This window comes from Pimephales promelas, chromosome 6, assembly GCF_988280905.1.
Source record: "Pimephales promelas chromosome 6, fPimPro1.hap1.1, whole genome shotgun sequence".
Classification (NCBI taxonomy): Eukaryota; Metazoa; Chordata; class Actinopteri; order Cypriniformes; family Leuciscidae; genus Pimephales; species Pimephales promelas.
In genome coordinates, this window is record NC_142774.1 from 16940724 (window position 1) to 16962251 (window position 21528).

The 21528-nt window shown below is 36.9% G+C and overlaps 1 protein-coding gene across 1 annotated transcript in view; it reads right to left on the reverse strand.

The window, feature by feature from the left end:
• Positions 1-9361: 9361 nt before the first annotated feature.
• Positions 9362-21528, reverse strand: part of prkx (protein kinase X-linked) — a 66662-nt gene continuing 54495 nt past the window's right edge. Inside the window, exons 6-8 of the mRNA XM_039649577.2 lie at positions 17153-17210; positions 14610-14687; positions 9362-12611 (exon numbers count right to left, since the gene is read on the reverse strand). Of these exons, the coding sequence (XP_039505511.1) occupies positions 12486-12611; positions 14610-14687; positions 17153-17210 (262 nt within the window). The 3' untranslated portion in view covers positions 9362-12485. The remainder of the gene's footprint in view (positions 12612-14609; positions 14688-17152; positions 17211-21528) is intronic.

The following is a 21528-nucleotide window of genomic DNA, read 5'->3' on the forward strand; positions in this document are numbered from 1 at the left end:
TACTGTACATGGGATGAGTAAGTCCACGGAGGCATCTTGAACAACTAATAGCAGAGAGCGACATAAAGTACAAGGCCAACGCGTTTCCACAACGCGTTTTCGTTCAGAGCCAATGTCACGTAACTGAAAGCAGCATAAGCGGAGGAGCAGAGCGGCGAGAGACGCTTCACTGCCCCGGCAAGAAAAGTCCAAAAATAGATTGTAAAACGAAACGTGATCGGAGATTACAAAAAAAAAATACATTTTCACCGCTAGATGGCAGCAATTCCTACACATAGTCCCTTTAAGTTTAAATGATCAACATGATCAAAAATGTTGCTGAATATTTTTTAGCAAGTAAAAGTCTTTCTAGTATAATTGTAAAAATGTCAATCTTCAGGTTGAGGTACATGTCCTTGTGCTGTGAAATCTTTCTGGGCACAGGGATATTGCAACGCGTTCTCATCCCAAAGTGCCATATATGACGCTTTTGCAAAAGCGTAAATATCCAACGCACATGGCACCCTTTAACGTCTAATGAGACGCTTCGGTTATGGTTAAGTTTAGGTATGGTGTAGGGTAAGGGTTAGACCACTAGGGGGCGCCTTCTGCCCAAATATATCTGCGTCTCATTTGACGTTAAAGGGTGCCATGTGCGTTGGATATTTACGCTTTTGCAAAAGCGTCCTATATGGCGCTTTGGGATGAGAATGGGCTCGATATTGATATTATGAGCAGAGAAATGCAATTAGTTCATGACTTGGAAACAGATGCACTTTGAATTATTCCTGTTACAGTATCCATCTGCCTGCTTTCTTTGTTTACTTGAAACAAATCTCTAGGAAGTATGTTCCCAGCCAAGCATGAAACAAAGACATTTCTTCTGATGACTTGTTTGTCTTCTGATTCATTGTGTTTTATTGATCTTTTTGGAGCTTGGCGAATAATTTTGCGCGTTTGCTGACATACCTTTGGAAGGCCTAGATTTGGAGTGAGTGCATCTAATGGAAGTTGGCAAAATGATGGAGGATAGTAAAATGCCTGAAACCATGTACACAACCTTTAATTGCCAAGAAGAGCCCCCAAGCATTTAAAGGGATATCCTTTAGAAACAGAAGGACTTTGTTTTGCACTTAGTTAATTCTTTGCTGTTCTAACAAGTTCTTTACTGCCAAGTCATCCTATATATAGGGTAAGGAGGGCATGCAAATCATGGCATAACGCTTATTTTAATTTATAATTCTTTAGTTTAGAGAAAGAATTGGAATATCATGAAATATCAACCTCTGCTTGTTAAAGCAACACCAAGTGGCTTTTCCTCTGCCGTCGCCCTACACGTTGGAAGCGGAACTACTTACCATCACTGCTGTCGTAAATAATTTAGCCTACCACATCCTACTGTCGCACGCACATGCTCCCTGTTTATCCGGCACCGGCTTTGGAATCAACAACGGCCACAGACAAGGTAGAGTATGACGCAAGATTTTCTGAAAGTGTAGTTCGTCTACTGTCGAGTACGCTCCACCTATCGGCAATTGCCAAAAATTTGTAATTTTGTTAGGTCTCATTCACACTACAGAAACGCGACCTGATCTGGCAATCTTAAAGCATGAATATATCCAGGCCATTCTCACCCCATTTTGACCATGCTTCAATATCTGACGCTTTAGGCGCCCTTTAGCGTCAGTTAGATGACGCCCTAGGATCCCCCCACCCCAGACCTAAACCTAACCGCGTCATCTAACTGACGCTTTCCTTTAGCGTCAGTTAGATGGCGCCGTAGGATCGCGTCATGTAACTGACGCTAAAGGGCGCCTAAAACGTCAAATATTGAAGCATGGTCAAAGGTGATGCCTTGGGGTGAGAATGCGTTGATACATCAGACAAAGGACCGCAAATCGGTGGCATAAGTGCATTTCACCATGTCACAACTTAATGAACCACTGAAACGATTTTGGAAACTTTATTTTTAAGGTAAAAATGAAGAGTTCAGATGCAAAAGCCTCTAAGTGCCATTTGAAATTTTTATCAAGCTTGTATATTTAAGTTCAGTAATTTAACTTAAATGGCAATGAAGATTACCTATTAATTGTCATTTAAGTGAAATTACTTTACTTAAATATACAAGCTTGATAAAAATGGTCATTTTAGAAGAAAATTTCAAATGGCATTTAGAGGCTTTTGCATCTGAACTCTTCAAATTCTTACTTAGTGTTGCTTTAAAATGTCAAGTATATTTTTCCAAAGCTAAAACAGAGAAACAACCAAATGAACTATAAGGGATAATTGCAGGACTCTACTAGAGTGCTAGTGCTGGATCTGAACAAGGCAAATCTCCTCCAGGAGACTGACTGTGTGCCAAATCTGAGATAAACCATCAGTTTTTCTATTGACCGAGACACAAACTCTCAGACGGCGAGCTTCCCTTCCTAAGTACTAACAGGTGTGTATCAGTGAAAGACCTGTAGTTGATACATCTGCAGAGAAAAAGTTCATATCAGAGTCAAATACAAACTAAATCCATTATCTGAATGCAGCTCAATCTCATTCACATACACACTCTTCTCTTTACGGTGTAGCCCACTAATAGCTTTTTGTGTGCACAATGTGCTTGGTATTTAAATGAGATAATAAAACAATCTAACATTGGTAACATTTTATTTTGGTGGTTATTTTGGGGGTTGACTATAATGGCGCTTTTCCACTGCATAGTACGGTACGGTTCGGCCCAGTACGCTTCGACTCGGCGTGGAACAGTTCGGATCGCTTTGCGTTTCCATTGCAGTAGTACCCCTTCAAAGTGTGTGGGACTGATCGTTATTTGCGTGCGCCTCTACTGCCATGACATCATCTTAAAAGCGCCACATTTTCAAACCCACAACACAGGAACAATGGAGACTATCGAGGGGATGGTGTTCCTGATTCTCGGTATGTGGTTGTTTTTAACTGCTAGACGGAAAATGTGTTTAAAATGAGGCTGATGGCAGCAAAACAAAAATACTGCTAAAAAAGTGTCTCGTGTCGCAAATCCAATGACGCTAGTGACGCTGGTAGTGACGATTCTGTCTGACCAATCAGTGATCTGCAGTGTTTCACGTCAAATTTTAGTACCGGTACGGTACGCTTGGAACCTCAACAGACCAGGTACCATTTAAAGCGAACCGTACTGTACCGTACCATGCAGTGGAAAAGCACCACAAGTGAGCCGTACCGAACCGAACCGTACTATGCGGTGGAAAAAGCGCCTTAAGTAACATTGGAATGTCAGCTAACTCTCATTAGAGCATTAGTTGACTGGTTATCTGCTAACTCTTTATTATGATGGTCCCCCAATACAATTAGTAACTTTAGAACAACATTTTAACTTATTCTAACCCTAACCCTGCAGTCTACTAATACTAACACTCAAGAGCTTGTAGACATGTATAGGTGCTATACTTATTAGTCAACATAATGTGTTAAAGGGACCATCAAAAAAACATGGTGATTGTTGATTATTACAATTTTTAAAGTTTTTTTTTACTACAATAAACTGAATATTCATTGATTAAATATTCATTTAGTCAAACATACAACGCATGATTTTATTTGCTTGACTCAAGACTTCTTAAGGACAGACTAAGGTTATCCAACACATCCCAATAGTTCTAACAAAAAACACATTGCATTTGTTCCTGTAATGCATATGTGGAAAGTGTCATCTAGCATCAGTTTCTGCCTTATATCACAATTAGTTTGGCAAGACAAAAAGGTGTCTGATTCTGCCTTCATGTGCTTCCGGAAATTTCCTACTTCTCACTTCTGAAGTTGTAATTACGAGTTTGTCGCATTCAAATGCTTTATTATTGAAAGGAAATTAAATACATTGAAAACACCAGGTTCGTTCTTGCCTATTTCTTGGGGAAACCTTTTAAAGCTAAAATGTATTGAAGATATTTAGTCAATATCTGACAGATTTTAAATCAAATATAGATTCCCCTTCATTGGCAACCATTTAAACATTACCTGTGCTATTTTTATGCATTCGCTGTACTGCACATTTATAAGGGTCAGTAAAATAAGCTCTTGTATAATAAAAATGTTTGTAAAATATATTAAATTTATATCAAATGATTATTTATATGTCAATATTCGGCAAGAGAAAGCAATGTAGATGTTGTGGGGGAAAAACGAAACAAATAAAGCTTAGTCACTAAAGCAACACTCGCCCAACTCGGAAACTCAGGTAACAAAATTACCTCAGTTTTCCATTTGTGAAAACAACTTGAGAGGCTGTTGATGTCCGATAGCACGTGGAAGCAGCATGAGGTGTAGCTGTTAGATGGGTAAGGTTTCCTCTATGATATCTCATTGTGGGTGTGGTGGTGTTCTGATGACAGGACTCTTTGATGTGATCAGAACTGCACTGATGACTGTGGTTACCTGCTATTACTAGGTGTCGCCCCACATTTCTAAAAGGAGTTTTTTTTAGGGTGGTTTGACCTGTTTACTTCAGTAGGTGAGGGGTTAAGTGAGCGGCTTGCAGGGGAACGATGGCTTAATGGTAGGTTTGTAGTCTTTTTTTCTTTATTTATGAAGTAGACTCCACCACACTCAGCAACTTTCAAGGTTCTTTGCTCCAAGCTACAAATTCACGTCAGGCTTATTTCCAACAGAGCAGCACCGACCCTGTAATTTCTTTTCCTAATAAATAAAGTAACTCTGATGCAACAATAATAATAAAAAAACAGTCTTCTTTAAAAAAACATTTCCACTACGGGACAAAGGGAGATTAGAGAACATCATTCAGCGCCCCTGACTCAGCCAAAAAGTGTCATCAGGTAAGTGCCGCATTGACAGTATGAAGAATTAAAACAGCAGCTGCAACTTTTCACATGACAGCTTCAGAGAATACATATCAACTGGTGATGTGTCGAAATTTTGTAGGATTTGAGCAACCCAAACATTCACAGATGTGTACACAAAGTTGAACACACTTAGAGTTAAATGACAATGTAATTTACATCTTACAAATTAAATGTTTTTCTGCTTTCCTGTCACATGTGTACGGAGGCGTATTGCATTCACTTGAAGAAAAAAAAAATCTACTCTGTTTTTCTGAATTAATGAGTTAAGTTTTCATGAGAAAATTTCTTTTGCTCTGTTTTTCTGAATTAATGAGTTAATTTTTCATGAGAAAAAAAGTTTTTGCTCTGTTTTTCTGAAATAATGAGGTAATTTTTTGTGAGAAAAAAAGTTTTTGCTCTGTTTTTCTGAATTAATGAGTTAATTTTTCATGAGAATTTTTTTTTGCTGTTTTTCTGAATTAATGAGTTAATTTTTCGTGAGAAAAAAGTTTTTGCTGAATTAACTCAGAAAAACAGAGCAAAAACTTTTTTTTCTCACAAAAAATTAACTCATTAATTCAGAAAAACAGAGCAAAAACTTTTTTCTCATGAAAAATTAACTCATTAATTCAGAAAAACAGAGCAAAAAAATTTCTCATGAAAAATTAACTCGTTAATTCAGAAAAACAGAGCAAACAATTTTTTTTTCTCATGAAAAATTAACTCATTAATTCAGAAAAACAGAGAAAAAAAATTTCTCATGAAAAATTAACTCATTAATTCAGAAAAACAGAGCAAATTTTTTTTCTCATGAAAAATTTACTCGTTAATTCAGAAAAACAGAATAGATTTTTTTTCTTCATGTGAATGCAATACGTCTCCGTACATGTGGGAATATATAATGCAGAACTGCCAAAGTGCAGAAGCGTGCACACAAATACATACCATACATCAAAAACCATTTCATATCAGGTTGGGGACAGATCCACTGTGCAGGCATTTAGAAGGCCATGCGGGAACTATTAAGTAAAATTAGTCTGCCCCAGTGTGTCTGACAGGACCAACTTTCATTAAAATATTTAAACTGTAGTTGAATTTTACAAGGAGCAGAGAGAAAAAAAAAAAAGTTATGTCACTACGGGTGAAGTCTAACCACAGTAGTTAATAACCTCTTAAAAATGTAAATCTCAAGATGAGATCATTCATCTGCTTTTGCAGGGAATGAGGGATGCTAATTTGTTCTGATAACTGCTAATGTACATTTAATATACATTTTAGATTATTACTTAAGGAAAATAAGCTATAAAGGGACCAGAACAAGGAAATACAAGCATATGAAACTGTGGAAAACACTCAATTGTGGGTATATAGGAAAATGAGAATATACTAAGACTCTTAAATAAATGGCCAATAACGTTTAGTTTAAAAGGTTACAGAGACTGGTTTGAAAAAGTTTGTTAAGAGGGTATGGCTTGGCGCCATCAGACCAACCCATCCTGATCAGAGTACACTGAAAAGTAATAACAGGGACTAATAGGGAACTAATAGGGAATTGTTGAACTAATCATTCTTCATTGATTCTTCACTACTAATAACTACTAAGAACTAATCTGTAATAGAATTTTATGATTGTGTTAAGCAACAGTTAGTAAATCAATAACTAATGAAGTCATACCTCCTGAAGAACTACTACTAATTATCTACTTATTAACGTTCAAGAAAAATAACTAATGAACAGTCATATAAAACTACATTGAGACTTGTGACCTTTCTTATTCACTGTTATTAATAGCAATTTTAACAAATAGGGAAATATAGGGAACTTATTAGCAATTAATATATAATTATTTGATAATTCTTCAGGAGTGACTTGGAACAGTATTCTAAAGTGAAAATATAGGGAACCCCTTAATAATTAATAAATAATTATCAAGAAAATAAGGCAACTGACAACCTGAAACAGTGTTCCAAAGTGAAAATATAGGGAACCCCTTAATAATTAATAAATAATTATCAAACAATTATCAAGGAATTAGGCAACTGAAAACCTGAAACAGTGTTCCAAAGTGAAAATATAACGAAATTAATTGTTAATTAATAAACAATTATTAAATTCTCCAGGAATTACTTAGAAAATTGAAGTGAAAATATAGGGAACCCATTATTAATTAATAAATACTTACCACATTCGTCTGACTCAAATCAAACTGTAAAAAACAAACAAACAAAAACACTATGAATGTAATGTACATTATGATTAGTTTTGCTAATGAAATAAAAAGTTATTTGCAGATCAATATATCCTATAGGTATGTCTGGACTTATCTTTCTTATTAGGGCTGGAGAATGACTAAAACTTTTTACTTTTCAAGTACTTTAAAAATGAATTACCTTTGTACTTTTACCAAGGTAATTTTGAAAATGAATAGGCCGCCTAATTATAATTTTACTGGAGTAATATTTTATTGTGGTATCTGTACTTTTACTCAAGTACTTGATTTGTGTACTTCATTCACCACTCCACTGCTAAAATAAAATGAATTACCTGTATTGTAGTAACTACTGTGTATGACTGTTCATTAGTAGTTACTTCATAGTTATATTTCTTGAACCCAGGGACGTGCACAGGAATTTTGAGGGGCAGTTGCTCTGACCTGAAAAAAGGGCACCCCCCCCCCCTCCCTCACAGGCTATATGAAGGAATAAATTCAGTTGAATTTGTCACCTTCCAAATTGCCTTATCTGGCCGTGTTTATGTCCAAACGCAATGCCTCATCTTATGGTCTTATTATTTTTTATAAAGATTGCAAAATGTCAGAGATGAGACAAATGAGCAAAAGAGTTCCTCATATTGTTGTTTATTGTTTTTTTTTTATTATTATTATTATTTATTTATTTATTTGAAAAGAAATAATCTGGATTGAATGGAAAAACTCGAAAAAATAAAAAAACGCTTAGATTTCGGGAAAAAATACAATCCTTTTTTGCCAATCCTGACCTCCCCCTGGGGCCCTAAGCAAAATTCTGCTATGGGGCCCTCTACCTGATCTGTGATGCCGTGAGCCATGTAAACCATTTGCCATTGCCACTCAATACCACCCAATAAAAATCCTCCCTCCTTTAAACAAAACAGTCAAAGAATAAGTACAACAATATAGAACAGAATGAGGTTCAAACAAATAATATTTACTGAATAAAGCATTTTTATAGAATGTTAAGATAACAAGTGAGTATTAACGTAAACATAAAAAAAAGAAAATAATAAAGTACAACCCTGAACTTTGGCTTTTGGGATTAATTTTGATTCACTCTACAGCCTGGTTATTTTTTGGAATCAGTAGCCTTTTATTTATTTATTTTTTTATGCATGTTGAAGCAAATCTTGATTTATTGTTATTTACTGAGGGATTTGCATTCATATTGACCAGAATGTCCAGCTAATCATCATTTTAAATTCAATATAGCCTATAAATCAATAGTCAATCAATGTCAAATTGCCAATACATTGGTTTCTATCTTGCATAATTAGTGCAGTTGTTTAGAGTTTTTAACTACACTGAGACTAGATAATCAGTGTCTTTATAATGTGTACTTTGATTGGGAGTGCCATCATTCACGTATTGTACAGTATTTCTGGTCTCCACATTTCTGCTTGAAAAATGCGAGTTTCATTTCGTGCACGCGCATATGAACGCAACACACGCGACGCGGTTATGTTTTCCGAGCTGTAGTAAACAAACACTGTTGTTGCACTTTGTCGTTTATAAAAAACAAAACGTAATAAATAATGGTATTTTACTCTCACTTTTGTCAGGCAAAAAGTGATGCAAGAGATGCACTGCCTGCCCAGATAGCAAGACCAAAAACCATCAAACTTTGCTGACATCAAACTAGAGAGGAGAGAACACAAGTTTACCTGACTGCTGTTCCCGCAATTCACTCTCATGTTTTTCTTCTTCCTCTTTTCGTGACTAGAAGGATAGTTTCGCTTCATTTTGTCATGGACTTCGTACACATTAATTAGCGCGCGACACAAGATGGAGGCGCGGCCTGAGTAATTTGCGGTGCCTTACCGCACCGGTCGCGTGCAGTCTATGGTCGCGTGCGGCACTGCAGCCACGTAAACAGTTTGACTTTCCCTTTCAGTGCCCGAATGGAAGTGAATGAGGCTTTGCGATTTTTATATTATTTTTTTGTCTAGGCCTACGTGAAATTCTACATCCATTGTACGATTATTTTTTTTCCTCGGAAGGGCAACCTGAGTCGAGAAGGGCATATGGGCAGTTGCCCGGGCAACCTGAGCAACCCCCCTGTGCACGTCCCTGCTTGAACCATAATTAGTAGTAGTTCTTCAGGAAGTATGACAGAATTAATTAGTTATTGATTAACTAACTGATACTTAACACATTCATGCAAATCTATTACACACTGATTAATTAACACAACTTCTAACAGCAGTGACTTAAGTGTTAATAAATAATTACCCATTAGTTCTTCAGTAATTACTTATTAGTTATGCAGTAAGAAACAAAGTGTTACCAGGTGTGTTAGTCAAATTGTTTTGCCCAAATGAAACGTTCGGTTTATTTTCATGATTATAGTACTTGCAGAATTTCATAACAGCTTGGTTGAAGGTAACATTGCACTTGTACCATCTCATATACACCATCAATGTTTAGAAGGCAAAAAAAGGAAAGTACTGAAACTAAAAACAAAATGTAATCAAAAACCAGTATAAAATCCTATGCTGGGTACGTGTCAATTTCTAAGTTCATAGAACTTCATTTTAGTTTTTGCTGTTGCAAATAATATAAAATACAATCTTTTCTCAAATGTGTAAAAAAAAGTAACACTAAAAATTGAGAATACAGCAAAAACGATCCACACTTGGTACAACAACATACAAACAAACAAATCAAAAAGATGGTAACAGCTGTAAAGTCCAGGTTCCTCAGTATAGAATTGCATTTGCAATTTAAAAAGAACAGCCATTTCAAGAAATGATTTTCAGTAGACACTTTACAATGATGGATAACTGCTTCAAACAAAAGCAATTACAAAAAAACTAGGGAAGTCAAGAAAAAAAAAGAACCGTTTGAAACATACACACAGTAGATACATTTTTTAAGCATTTCTCACCATACTCAGTTCTCTTCCCATTATGCAAGGCTTTCCATGTGCCAACCATGTATTAAATAGCATTTCAAAGCAATGTAAACAGTGTTAGCTAAATTCACCCCCATATAAATGCAAGGCAACTTTAGAAAACACATGGCTAGTAGAATTTTAAGTGTTTATGCACTTAAACAATTAGTAAACACATATAAAACATCATAAAGCAGAACAGCCAACGTATTTGAACAGGCATTTGATAATACGAGCATTAATGCCGATTTATTAGTTACTTACAGGTTTGTGAGGTCATGTTTGATTAGGTAAGTGCTACTGTACCTCTATTTTACCTGCTATTCTCAGTATGACATCCTGGCAGAAATGCGTTCAAAAGCTCTTTGGATACTTGGGTCCGTTCACACAGACCCAAGCACATTTTTCCCCACCACTTAAGAAAAAAAAAAAAATCATACTGTGATAAGCATAAAACAGACAAAGTAGAAATTAATTATGAAACATAATTATGAGAAAGTCAAAATTGAGATAAATCAAATGACATAAATCGTGACTTAAGTCAAATGACAAGTCAAAATGATTGGATAAAAAGTACAAATTAAACCTCTTAGTCAAAATTGAAATAAAAAATTATAAGTCATTGGGTCTCATTCATGAAACACGATCAGAAAGAATTTGTGTGTAAAGTGGTTCTGGCTTAAACTTTCGGATTCATTAAAATGTTCGTAATATTTTCCAAATGTTAGTCGGTACGCAATAAATCTACACCTGCTCCCAGCCACGCATAAATGGTGCGCATTAATAAGGCTGCATTAATTAGCCTTAATCGTGTACATATTTAAACAGCGTTTTGAAAAAAAAAATAAAAAATTATAGTAATTACATACGGTTTTTCTTTTTACTTTTATATTATGAGAGCCAGTAATAGCAGATCTTGTGATCGATGGCGGTACTTCTCCAGTTTGAATACGATTTTTCCGAAGTGAACGAATTCGTTTTTTTTTTTGCTGTCAAGCTTAATGTTGAACCATTTTCTTCTCAGGCCATTATGTACGCTCGATAGGCCATTATGTACGCTTGAAAATAAAATGTGGCGTTTTGAATGAACTTCTGATAATAAAACTTCAATTTCTGCATCTGAGAAATCTTTCTTTTTCATTCGCATTCATGTTATTATATGCCTATATATAGGTGTCTGTCGGATATAATGGGCGGGATTTATGGTAATGGAGAATGAACGTGCACACGCATCCCATTTACGACTGGTTGGAATTCACTAACACACATTTCACCATCACATCTGATGTTTACGAAGTATTTGTGAATCAGGAGAAGAGTTTTCGGGAAGGTCTCTTTACGCGCAAATCACTCTCATTTTTATATCACTCTCAGTTTCATGAATGAGACCCCCCAATGAAATGTATCTTCATTTTGACTGGTCCTGACCTCAATTATAACCAAGTCATAACTATGACAAAAAACATTATGAAGTGTTTTTATACACACATGATAAGTTCTCATAGTTACGACTTACTATGTCAAAATTAAGATTTACCAAAGCATTTTTCATGTGTTGGAAATGGGCTTCCATGATTCATTATGAACAGGTTATAGTTTTCAAATAGAACACCGGAGGCAAACTATTCACCTATTGTCATAAAAAATAAAAATTAATAAATAGACACAAGCAGCACTTTCTGTTCAGTAAATATGACTGAATTCAAGAGACTTAAGCAGTTCTGTGTAGATTAATGACTATTTGGATGTGGCCCACAACCTCATGTAAATTACATTTCAGACTATACATTTTTATAATCATTTTATTGAATAAAAAAAAAGATTACCATTTTAAAATGCATGGCCGTTATTAAAGGAAATATTTATAATAGTAACCACAAAATTTGTCTGTTTATTTACTTTTTTTGGTATGGCAGTTTTGTTTTTCGCAGTTGAAAAGCTGTGAGAGTAAAGTTATGCTGCTGCTGCTGCTTTGATTATGTGCCTGCTCAAGTGTCCGCTGTGAAACAGGCCTTATGTTATGAAACGTATATATAGATAAACCATGTAGGAGGAAAGGATCAACACAGTAAGTTTAGATAACCAGAAAAGATTTTTGTCAGGCTTAAAGTTTTGACTCAGCAAGTTTTCCAAGATATATAGTCATAACAAAAGCATGACCATACATGATCAGGTAAGCAAAGACATTGTCTAGAATAGATCCCGAAAAAGAGACCTTGAACAGAACCTTGTTATTATTGCTAATTCAAATGATATTTTTGCATTATATAAAAAGACCCAGACAGCGAAGAATGATGTCATTCATCACTTAGTCGATGCTGAAGTGATAAACTGTTTCCCCCTTATACATTTGATGATAATTATGATGCCAATAATGATGATGATCACAAGAAGTCCATTTCTGCTTCTGTTTCAGGGAAGACTTACCTATAATAATGCAACTATGACCTTTTAATGTCCCCTGAATGGCTAGGTTAAACCTTTAGCTCCAATTCACCAAGTCCTGTCGTTTGTGTCATTAAAAAGAATATCATTTCAGAAGTTCTTGAAAATTTCCAGATCCTTAGCTGGCACAGGCGTGTCCTTCTTCCACTCATCGTCTGGATAGGTGTCAAAGTTAGACGTGTCACCCTCATGAGATACCTTTGGAACTATGGGTGGCTGTCACAGGAAGGAAAGAGAGAAACTCATTAACAAAGCTTCAGATACAGCTAAATATAGCATTCAAACATTCAGGGATACTACTTAAAAACAACAACAACAAAAAACTCATTTTAATCAGTAAGGATGTATTAAACTGATACAACGTATCAGTTTACACAAACATATTAAGCAGTACAACCTTTTCAACATTGACAATAATAATAATTACTCTTTCTTTTTGACAACCAGCTTGCATCCTCTTTTTAAAGTGACCCATATCCGATATCTGCATTTATCCTATACACTTGCAAAACAACCCAAGGTAGACACACTGACCCGGAAAGGTCGGCTTAGGCTGATGGGCGCAGACAAAATGATAATAAAATATTTTACTTTCCGCACCAGAACATCAAAACATTTGGTTTTCATAAACCCACTGAACCCTAAACCAACTGAAAAAGAGTCATGTGATTACGGTTGGTGTCTACCTGAGTCGACGACATTCGCCACTGTCACTTTTTCAATTACGTACGACTCGCATTGACAGGGGAATATCCATTCTGTCTGCTTTAACGCACATATCCGATTCATATTAGATTTTTTTTCTAATATCAAAATCCATGTGTTATTTTTGTTCCTGTTTACACGTTCGTGGGTCATTTATGATCTTTGCCACATGGGAGAGGGGAAAAAAAATGGGAATTGGGTCTTAGAATGAAAAACATGACACTGAAGACTGAATTAATGACCGCTGAATATTCAGCTTTGTCATAACAGGACTAATTAATTATTATTAAAAAGTAGGGCTGGGTATCGACACAAATTTCACGATTCGATTTCGATTCACAAGCTTGCAATTCGATTCGATTTCGATTCTGATTCGATTCGATTTTGATTATTTTGGATATCAGTTCCAATAAATGGCAAATTTTCTCAAGGGAATCAAATCTCTTAACGAATGCTGTAAACTATGGGAGTCTAGTTGTACCCTACTAGGCTTCATTAGCCTAATATGAAGGTAATAATTAACTGTTTTGTAGCTATACAAACACTTAAATTACACTTCTATTTATTTTTATAATAAGATTATATGAAATATTAACATTTAAATGGTGGCTGTCATAAAAACTTGCCAGATTTATTCAAATATGCTTTAATTATTGAAGAACATTAAGATTATAATGCATATGTAATATGGTGTATATATTTAGCAAAATGCTCCTCTCGAGAGTTATTTTTTCTAGCTGACTAACGAGTTTATGTGGGTTTTCTGAGGTAAATATGACGATACATGACATTGATTACAAGCTGTTTAACTGACGTCTTTCCACGGTTGAAACGCTGATTGAGCGAATCAATGTGACATGATACGGATTTCGATAAGTTGTACTCTATCTTTTAACACACTTTCAGATGCTCGTTCATGTTTATTTCGCGCTGTGACTGGTATTATTAACCCGGAAGAGAGATCAGCGCTGCTGTTTCTCTTGAGTTTCTCTTTCTTTCATGCCACAGCGCCAAAACGCTATTTATGTTTTTTGAATTTCTAAAGAAAATGGACGTAATTTGAAAATTGAGACTTTGTTTCATATCAATAGTAACAAAGGACAAAGATTATTGAGATTTTTTGGATGCGCACAGCTGCGATACATGTTTTATTCATTCAAAGTAATAATATTTCACAATATTACAGTTTACTTTTGATCAAATATATGCAGCCTTGGTAAGTATAATTGAATATTGGTAGTGTACACTGTACTTTCCATTATCTAGCTAGCAAGGCCTTCTGGGAAACTATGCAATATGTCCAGTAAACCTTAGGGAATATTCTGGCTTTGAAATTCTAACAATAACAGCAAGTGAAATAGTAAAACAGAATTACTTTTTAAAGAGGCGTTGACACTTATGTGTCCAACAATGACCTGGAAATCTTACAAAAATGATTATTGGTAATAAATGAATCTTTAATAACAGGGCATATCCTAAAACTCTGTATGACAGAACTGTTGTGCTTACCTTGAGTTTTCTACAGGGCACAGACTCCCAGTCTACTGACTTAAACCATCTGTGCTTTTTCACATCATCAGCCCCATTCTGGAAGAAGACAAAAATAATACACAATAATGTGATGGATTACTAGAACTAAATGAACATTAAAGTAGAATCAAGTCTTACATTTCGAGACAAACCATCACAGTTAAAACTGTGACAAGAATAAAAACCTTTAAATGTGCTAGAATGGATAATATATCTTTTAACGCTTTTAGATCTGACATTGAACATTACTCTTCATTTGAATCCATTTTATACCGAACAGTCTTTTCAGCCACTGTGTTGTCTTTTTAGTTTCTTAGAGAGGAAAAGAAAAGTGGGGCAACAATGCAAAGTCTTCTAGAAACCTCAGAATTTGGGCCACTCGTTGCACAGTGGGACCACTCAAGTGGAATAACAGATATCTGCACTTGTGAATGAGCGCTGCCAGCACGACCTAGCCTTGCTGTGGAAACAGTGCAAACACAGCTGTGATTGGGCTGCCGGCTATTAAACTCTCATAAGGAGTCAGAGGAGAATAGAGTGAGAGAAAGAAAGAGAGAGAGAAAGAAAGAAAAGCTAAATTAACAATTGAAACATCAAGATAAGTCCACCCAACACTGTGAAATGTGACATTTCTTCAAAACTTTGCCATCTTTGTCTCCTATTCTGAATATGCATTGACAAAAAAAGTAAATCTGAATAAACCACAATTTATTACATCTAAAAAACAACAAACAAACAGAGATATACATTTTAGTGCAGCTCGTTCCACATGCATAGAATTATAATAACAGCATTAACTGTTGCTAATTGGAAAATGATGCTCAGACGCAACCATTCACAAACTTCCCATGACATCATCATCACGATATGCATAACATTATGCGTGACGGGCCTGGTGCACTGCTGCCACCTCATCTGGCGCCAGTTATTGAATTATTTCCTCTCAAAGGACAATTTGGAAAAGTAACTGCCATTAAACCACAACTGTTTGAATTACTCAAGCTGGAGATGCAGAAACATTTTGCACAAGGACTCTGTCTGCAGTTCTTTCCACTTCGTCTGATGGGGGTTGGGAGAGTTTCCCGGTGTCAGAATCACTCCGTGAGTGTCCAGGGAGTTTCTCCAGGGCCTCATCTCATCCCCTCTAGGCAGATAGGCAGCCTCCTTATCATAAATGGAAACATGTGGCCAACTGAGGCCTTTGGGAGAAAAATCTCGCAGGACTCAATCAAGGTCTTATTATTTGCTTAAGATGCAAAATTGGCCTAGAAAAAGTTTAATGTTGGATGATTCATGGATTCTCAACCTGGCCTTGAACGTACTATAAAGAGTCCATATGGACAGAAAGAAGAGTGGATCAAATTAATTATGTTCTCAAAGATATTCGACATTGTATTTTGTAATCTACAAAATAATCCACATTGTTAAAAGTGCTATAGGGCATTTCAGAATGTTTGTAAACAATAGGCACCTCGATACTTCCGGCTGGCAGAACGCGAGCGGCTTCTATTGACTAACTGAAGAGATCCAGCCGGCAACTGAACAGTTACATAGATAAAATCATTGTTGTTGATCAAAGTCGAAACCATGGCAAAAACGTGTTGTGTTTGGGGTTGCGCCACCAGATATACAGCAAAAGGTGTAGGTTTTTTATCGATTTCCTTCAGAAAAAAGTAAATCTATCCAGCGGAACCTGTGTGTGAGGAGGTTAAAGCGAGCGGACGTCATGTCGTTGTCAAAGGTGCATGTCGTATTCTAATTATGAGCCTAAACCTGATTTACACCCAACAATTTTTAATACGTGGGTCGTTATATAACTGACGTTCTCAACTAACTTAGCCTGACATAGAAAGTAATAGAAATTAACTAAGTTACTTTCTTTTGACCGGTGAGGAGTAAATGCTTCTTCATCGTAAATGCTTCTAATTGGCCATTGCGTTCAATAAATCAACACATATGTCTGTGATTGGCTACATCGCTCATCGCTGCAGTCATGTTAAAAAAAGAAACTCTGCCATGTTAATCATTTCTATTTTGTTTTAGTTGTTTTTGTTGCTTTTCTGCAACAGATGAATACAAATGTATTAGTTTTTATTTGTTTTATTCATAGATATTTCTAGTTTGCGGGAGTCCCGCGAATCGTTTTATTCTCCCGCAATCTGCACACACAGAGTGAATGCATTACCGCTCGCACTCGTCCATCAGATCTAGTCCCGCGCCGCGGTCTTGTGCGTTGAGAGTGCACGTCTCTAGATCAAAGAATCTAAGCTCTAATGATCATGTTGCTAACTATGTCTGAATTTCCACCACGTCTGTTTTTGAATCAACTGTTGAAATGTAGATTAGGCTACTGCCGACGGTGTGTCTCTCTCCAAGCAATTTACTAGTGTTGCCATAGGGACGCTTCGGCTTTTGCCACCCCGGAAAAACGTCTATTATTGTAGTGACGTCATGGTGAATTGTCGTATATAAATGAAGATGACTTGACAAGCACTATAGCTTATAGAAAGTAACATGCTTACCTTCATGTTTCCAAGCCTTCTTGCCCGGTCAATCACCAGAAACTTCTTGATTAGGTCCCTAGTCAAACAAAGACAGAAGATGAGAATAAAAAGTAAAGATGTACAAGGAATAAACTAAGATTAGGAAGACTGCATTATTGAAATTCTGGCTGATTACAATAATTATTAAGTATTGCAATGTTATGATAACCAATAAATGACTAATATTAAATACCAATATTGTACTACTTAGCTAAAACGAGAAGAAAATGAAATTAAAAAACTAAAATAAATTATCTGTATACTACATTTTGGCAACATAGAATTATAATCATGCAGTATTGAAATCTGCTAAATAAAAGTATACAAATACTATATAAAAGCAAGTCTTGAAAAAAAAAAAACATATCTAGGAATGTGTGTTTATGGCACTTTTCAATAGGTAACAATAAAGTTTGAACTATTCTGAACAATGTCTGAAACTTTGTATTACTAGCCCTTCTTGTATTTATCACCAGCTTAAGATGAATCATTTGTTGCATACTCATTTGTAAGTCACTTTGGATAAAAGTGTCTAGTAAATGTACATGTAAATAATTATAAATGCAATGTTTGTTGTACTCTTAAATCTTCACTATACTACAATTAAATTGTATGCTAGATGATGGCAAATGTAACTCTATATATTCTATTACAACATGTGGAAATATTTAATATCCACCCTAAAACTATATATCGCTAAATGTACAAAAAGCAAAATATCGAATTCTTGCGTGTGTCCCTACACAAGAGTGGCCTGCTTTGTACAATACATATTGTACAAATATGCCCATTTATTTTTGACAAGTGCCTGAAAAGTTTGAGAAGCACCATCATATAGAGATTATTCAATGTGCAAAAGCTTCCTAAAGCTTATGAACATAAAACCAATTTCTTCAAACATAAAAATCGTTGCACTTTGACAAAAATAATCTGTATCTCTGATCCAACACGCTCCAAGCTGTGAGGATGAGCGCATTAGCATGTTGACTGCTGTGACGCTGATATTCTCACTCAACCTAACACGAGAGACGCCTGGAGCGATCATGCAACAGATGACCTTACCATTCACTCAAGCCTCCCTGGCAGATGTTATTCATTCTCCAATGATCATGTGTGTTTGACTTCACGATACTATCTTATCAAGCTTGTTAAACCTCTAGTGACAGGACACGTCGTTCGGCTACTTTCACAATTGTAGCTAGAGTAAACATGTCAGTTAAGGAAACACGGATTTCCTTTGCTTGAAGTGACTGTCTGTCTCCATTTCCGAGAGCTTTCTTAAGCTGTCTTTGTCTCTGGAGTGCAGACCGTTTGAAGGAATAAACTGCATTTAGCCCCAACAGTTAGTTGACAAAAGTCAAGTCATATTAGGAAATGGAGCTGTGATGTCATTTTGTGTACATGTTTGTACAGCTGCAATGACTTCTTAGATGATACAACTAAGAGAGGATATTGTTCTATATAATTAAGGATTCATTTTGTATTTTTTGAACATCAAGATCAAACGGCAGCTTGTTTGCTGAATCCTGAGCTCCTTCAGTTCAAAAGCACCCTGAGTAGTGGAGTAAACAGACCCGTCTGTCTGTAATCTAGAGGATTCCTCCACTCCTGCAGCTGCCAGAGTGCTTAGATGGGTTCATGTGTATCTGTAGCCTCGTTTCCATCCACTTTTTGCGCTGTTATGTTATCGACAAAGTGAATATGCGGAAAAAAAACAATACGAAATTTGCCGTCTTCTGACTGTTTCCATTCAATTGACCTTTTACCGATAAGATTGTGTGCGTGATGACGTCACGAATGACGAAAGCGATTTGTCGCATATGTTTTGGTCTATCGCAAAAAAAAAAGTGACTTCAGCCGTTTCCATAAACATTTTTTTTTATTTATTTATTTTTTATCGCAAATTATACCTTTTGAGGTTCCAGTCAGCACACCCTCAACACCGAAACAAACAAACAAGAAAATCGAGAGAGTAGGCTATTCAGGCAGTTAATTGAAATTTGCCAACTTACTGTCATTTCAATTAACAGTTACACAAATAATTGCAAGTGTCCGAAATATCAGAAGACGACGGCAGAATGAAGCAGTTGCTCATCTGATAGGGCTCGAAAACTACCCTTATTATGCGACGAAGCCCAAGCGTCTGGGAGAGACCACGCAATAAGGCGTTCTGGGAGGAAGTTGTGGAGAGACACTTTACAGAAAGTCTCTGGGTGCAACATTTTAGAATGACACGGCCGACGTTTGAGATGCTGTGTGGATTCATTGGTCCTGATGTTGCGCCTACCCCAGGTTGCCACCGACCACCGGTTCCAACACGAAAGCGGATTGCCATTGCCCTCTACAAGCTGGCAACCTGCGCCGAGTATAGAGTGGTAGGCGAAACTTTCGGGGTTAGATTTCTCTGTCGTTTCCCGTCAAAAATACATGTTATATCATTTTCTTCCATTAAATGGAGAAAATAACGAGTCTCCTCATCTGTCCACGAAAACCGCTCCGAGTCCGCCATAGTGTTTGTTGTGACGACGACTGCACCTTGCGCGTGAGGAAATTATCACGTGACACCACATTTTTTTGGGTGAAAGCCCTTTTTCTCGACAAAAAGTGTTTCCAAACTCGTTTTTCGCGACATTTAAAATATCGACCATAACATTTATGCGCTAAAGTTAAACGGAAAAGGATTGTGTCGACATTTGCAAAAAAAAATCGATAATTGGTGTTTCAATCAGCTATATCGGTAAACATTTTGATGCGCAAAACCTTTTTTCGCAAAAAAACCCTTGGATGGAAACCTGGCTTATGAGAGCATCTCTCTTTGAACTATGAACTGTCTAAGGCCGGATTCACATATAGCGCCTAAAACGCGTAGAAAACGCTGGGCGCGCCGCATTGTCCATTTTGCAAAGCGCCAGGGCGGTTGCGCTTCAGTTGGTTCTTGTCACATGACCTATTGTGTGCATATGGTGCACTTGCGGTATTCTGAAAAGTTGAGATGTTTTTATCTCGACGCGGCGCGGACGCGCATGGACAAAACGAGCGCGTCGCACCGCTTCCATTATGAGCGCGCATACCGTGCGCCTACATTTGAAATAACGAACTTGAGCGCGCAAAAGACGCGATATGTGAACCGGCCCTAAGGCTGCATTCTCACTGCAGGGGCTTAATGCTTAATGCTCAAGCCCGATTTTTTGAAAAAATTGGATTTTTTGCAAGGCCGTTCACATTTCCAATTAAATGCAACCTTTTGTGATCTCCTGTGTGAACGTGAAATGACCCAGAAGTGACCAGCATGCGCAGAAGAGTACTCAACGGTCCACGACGTCACTTGTTTGTGGAAGTAAATGGTAAATGGACTGCATTTATATAGCGCTTCCAAAGCACTTTACATTTGCCTCACATTCACCCATTCACTCACTCATTCATACCCTGATGGCGGTGTCAGCCATGCAAGGCGCCATCCAGCTCGTCGGGAGCAGCTGGGGTTAGGTGTCTTGCTCACGGACACCTCGACAGTTGGTCAGGTGGAACCGGGGATTGAACCACTAGCCCTCTGGTTTGTAGACAAACTACATGAACAACTGAGCCACTGCCGCCCCAACATGGATGTCTACAGAGGTGCTTGTTTAGCAATATTAAAGTTATTTTAATAACAACAGAGCCAGCACAATTACAATTCCTACCTACTTCAACGCAGAATTATGACATTTGTATATCAATGACGTGCAGGTTGGAGACATGTGACCTGGCCGCTCAGATTGAAGTCGCATTTTTTTCAAAAGATCGGATTTGGACCACATACCCAAGTGGCCTGGGTCGCATTTGAAAAGATCGGATATGTGTCGTTCAGAGACCCCATTTACACCTGGTATTAAAATGCGAACAGTTATCCAGATAATAAGTACCGATTCCATTTACACCTGGCCACATAAATGTGTTTTGGCAAAACGGATTTAAATCCGATCTTAAACTCCCGCGTATGCAGATTTAATGGATTGCACGCCACCAAAAGCAACAGATTTGAGCTGCATTTCGTTGATCATCAGCTAATTTCCAAATCAAAGACATCAATAAAAGAGTGGCAACAGCGCTGGTAAGATCATTTCGTTTATTTACTTGAAGATGATTGTGTGTTAAGCGTCTGTGACTTACTTTCACTTTTATTTGCGATGTTTGCACGTTGGCTCGATGAATAGACGCTCAGCTGCTCATCTGCGGTGATGGGTGATGCGTGTCGCAGTAGCGCCGTCATATCTGACTATAACATGACATATAGCCTATATAACAAGCTCACTCGTTTATTTTTTGCCTTTTTGGGAGGAGTAAAATATACATATGTGGTTCAACAACCAGATTGC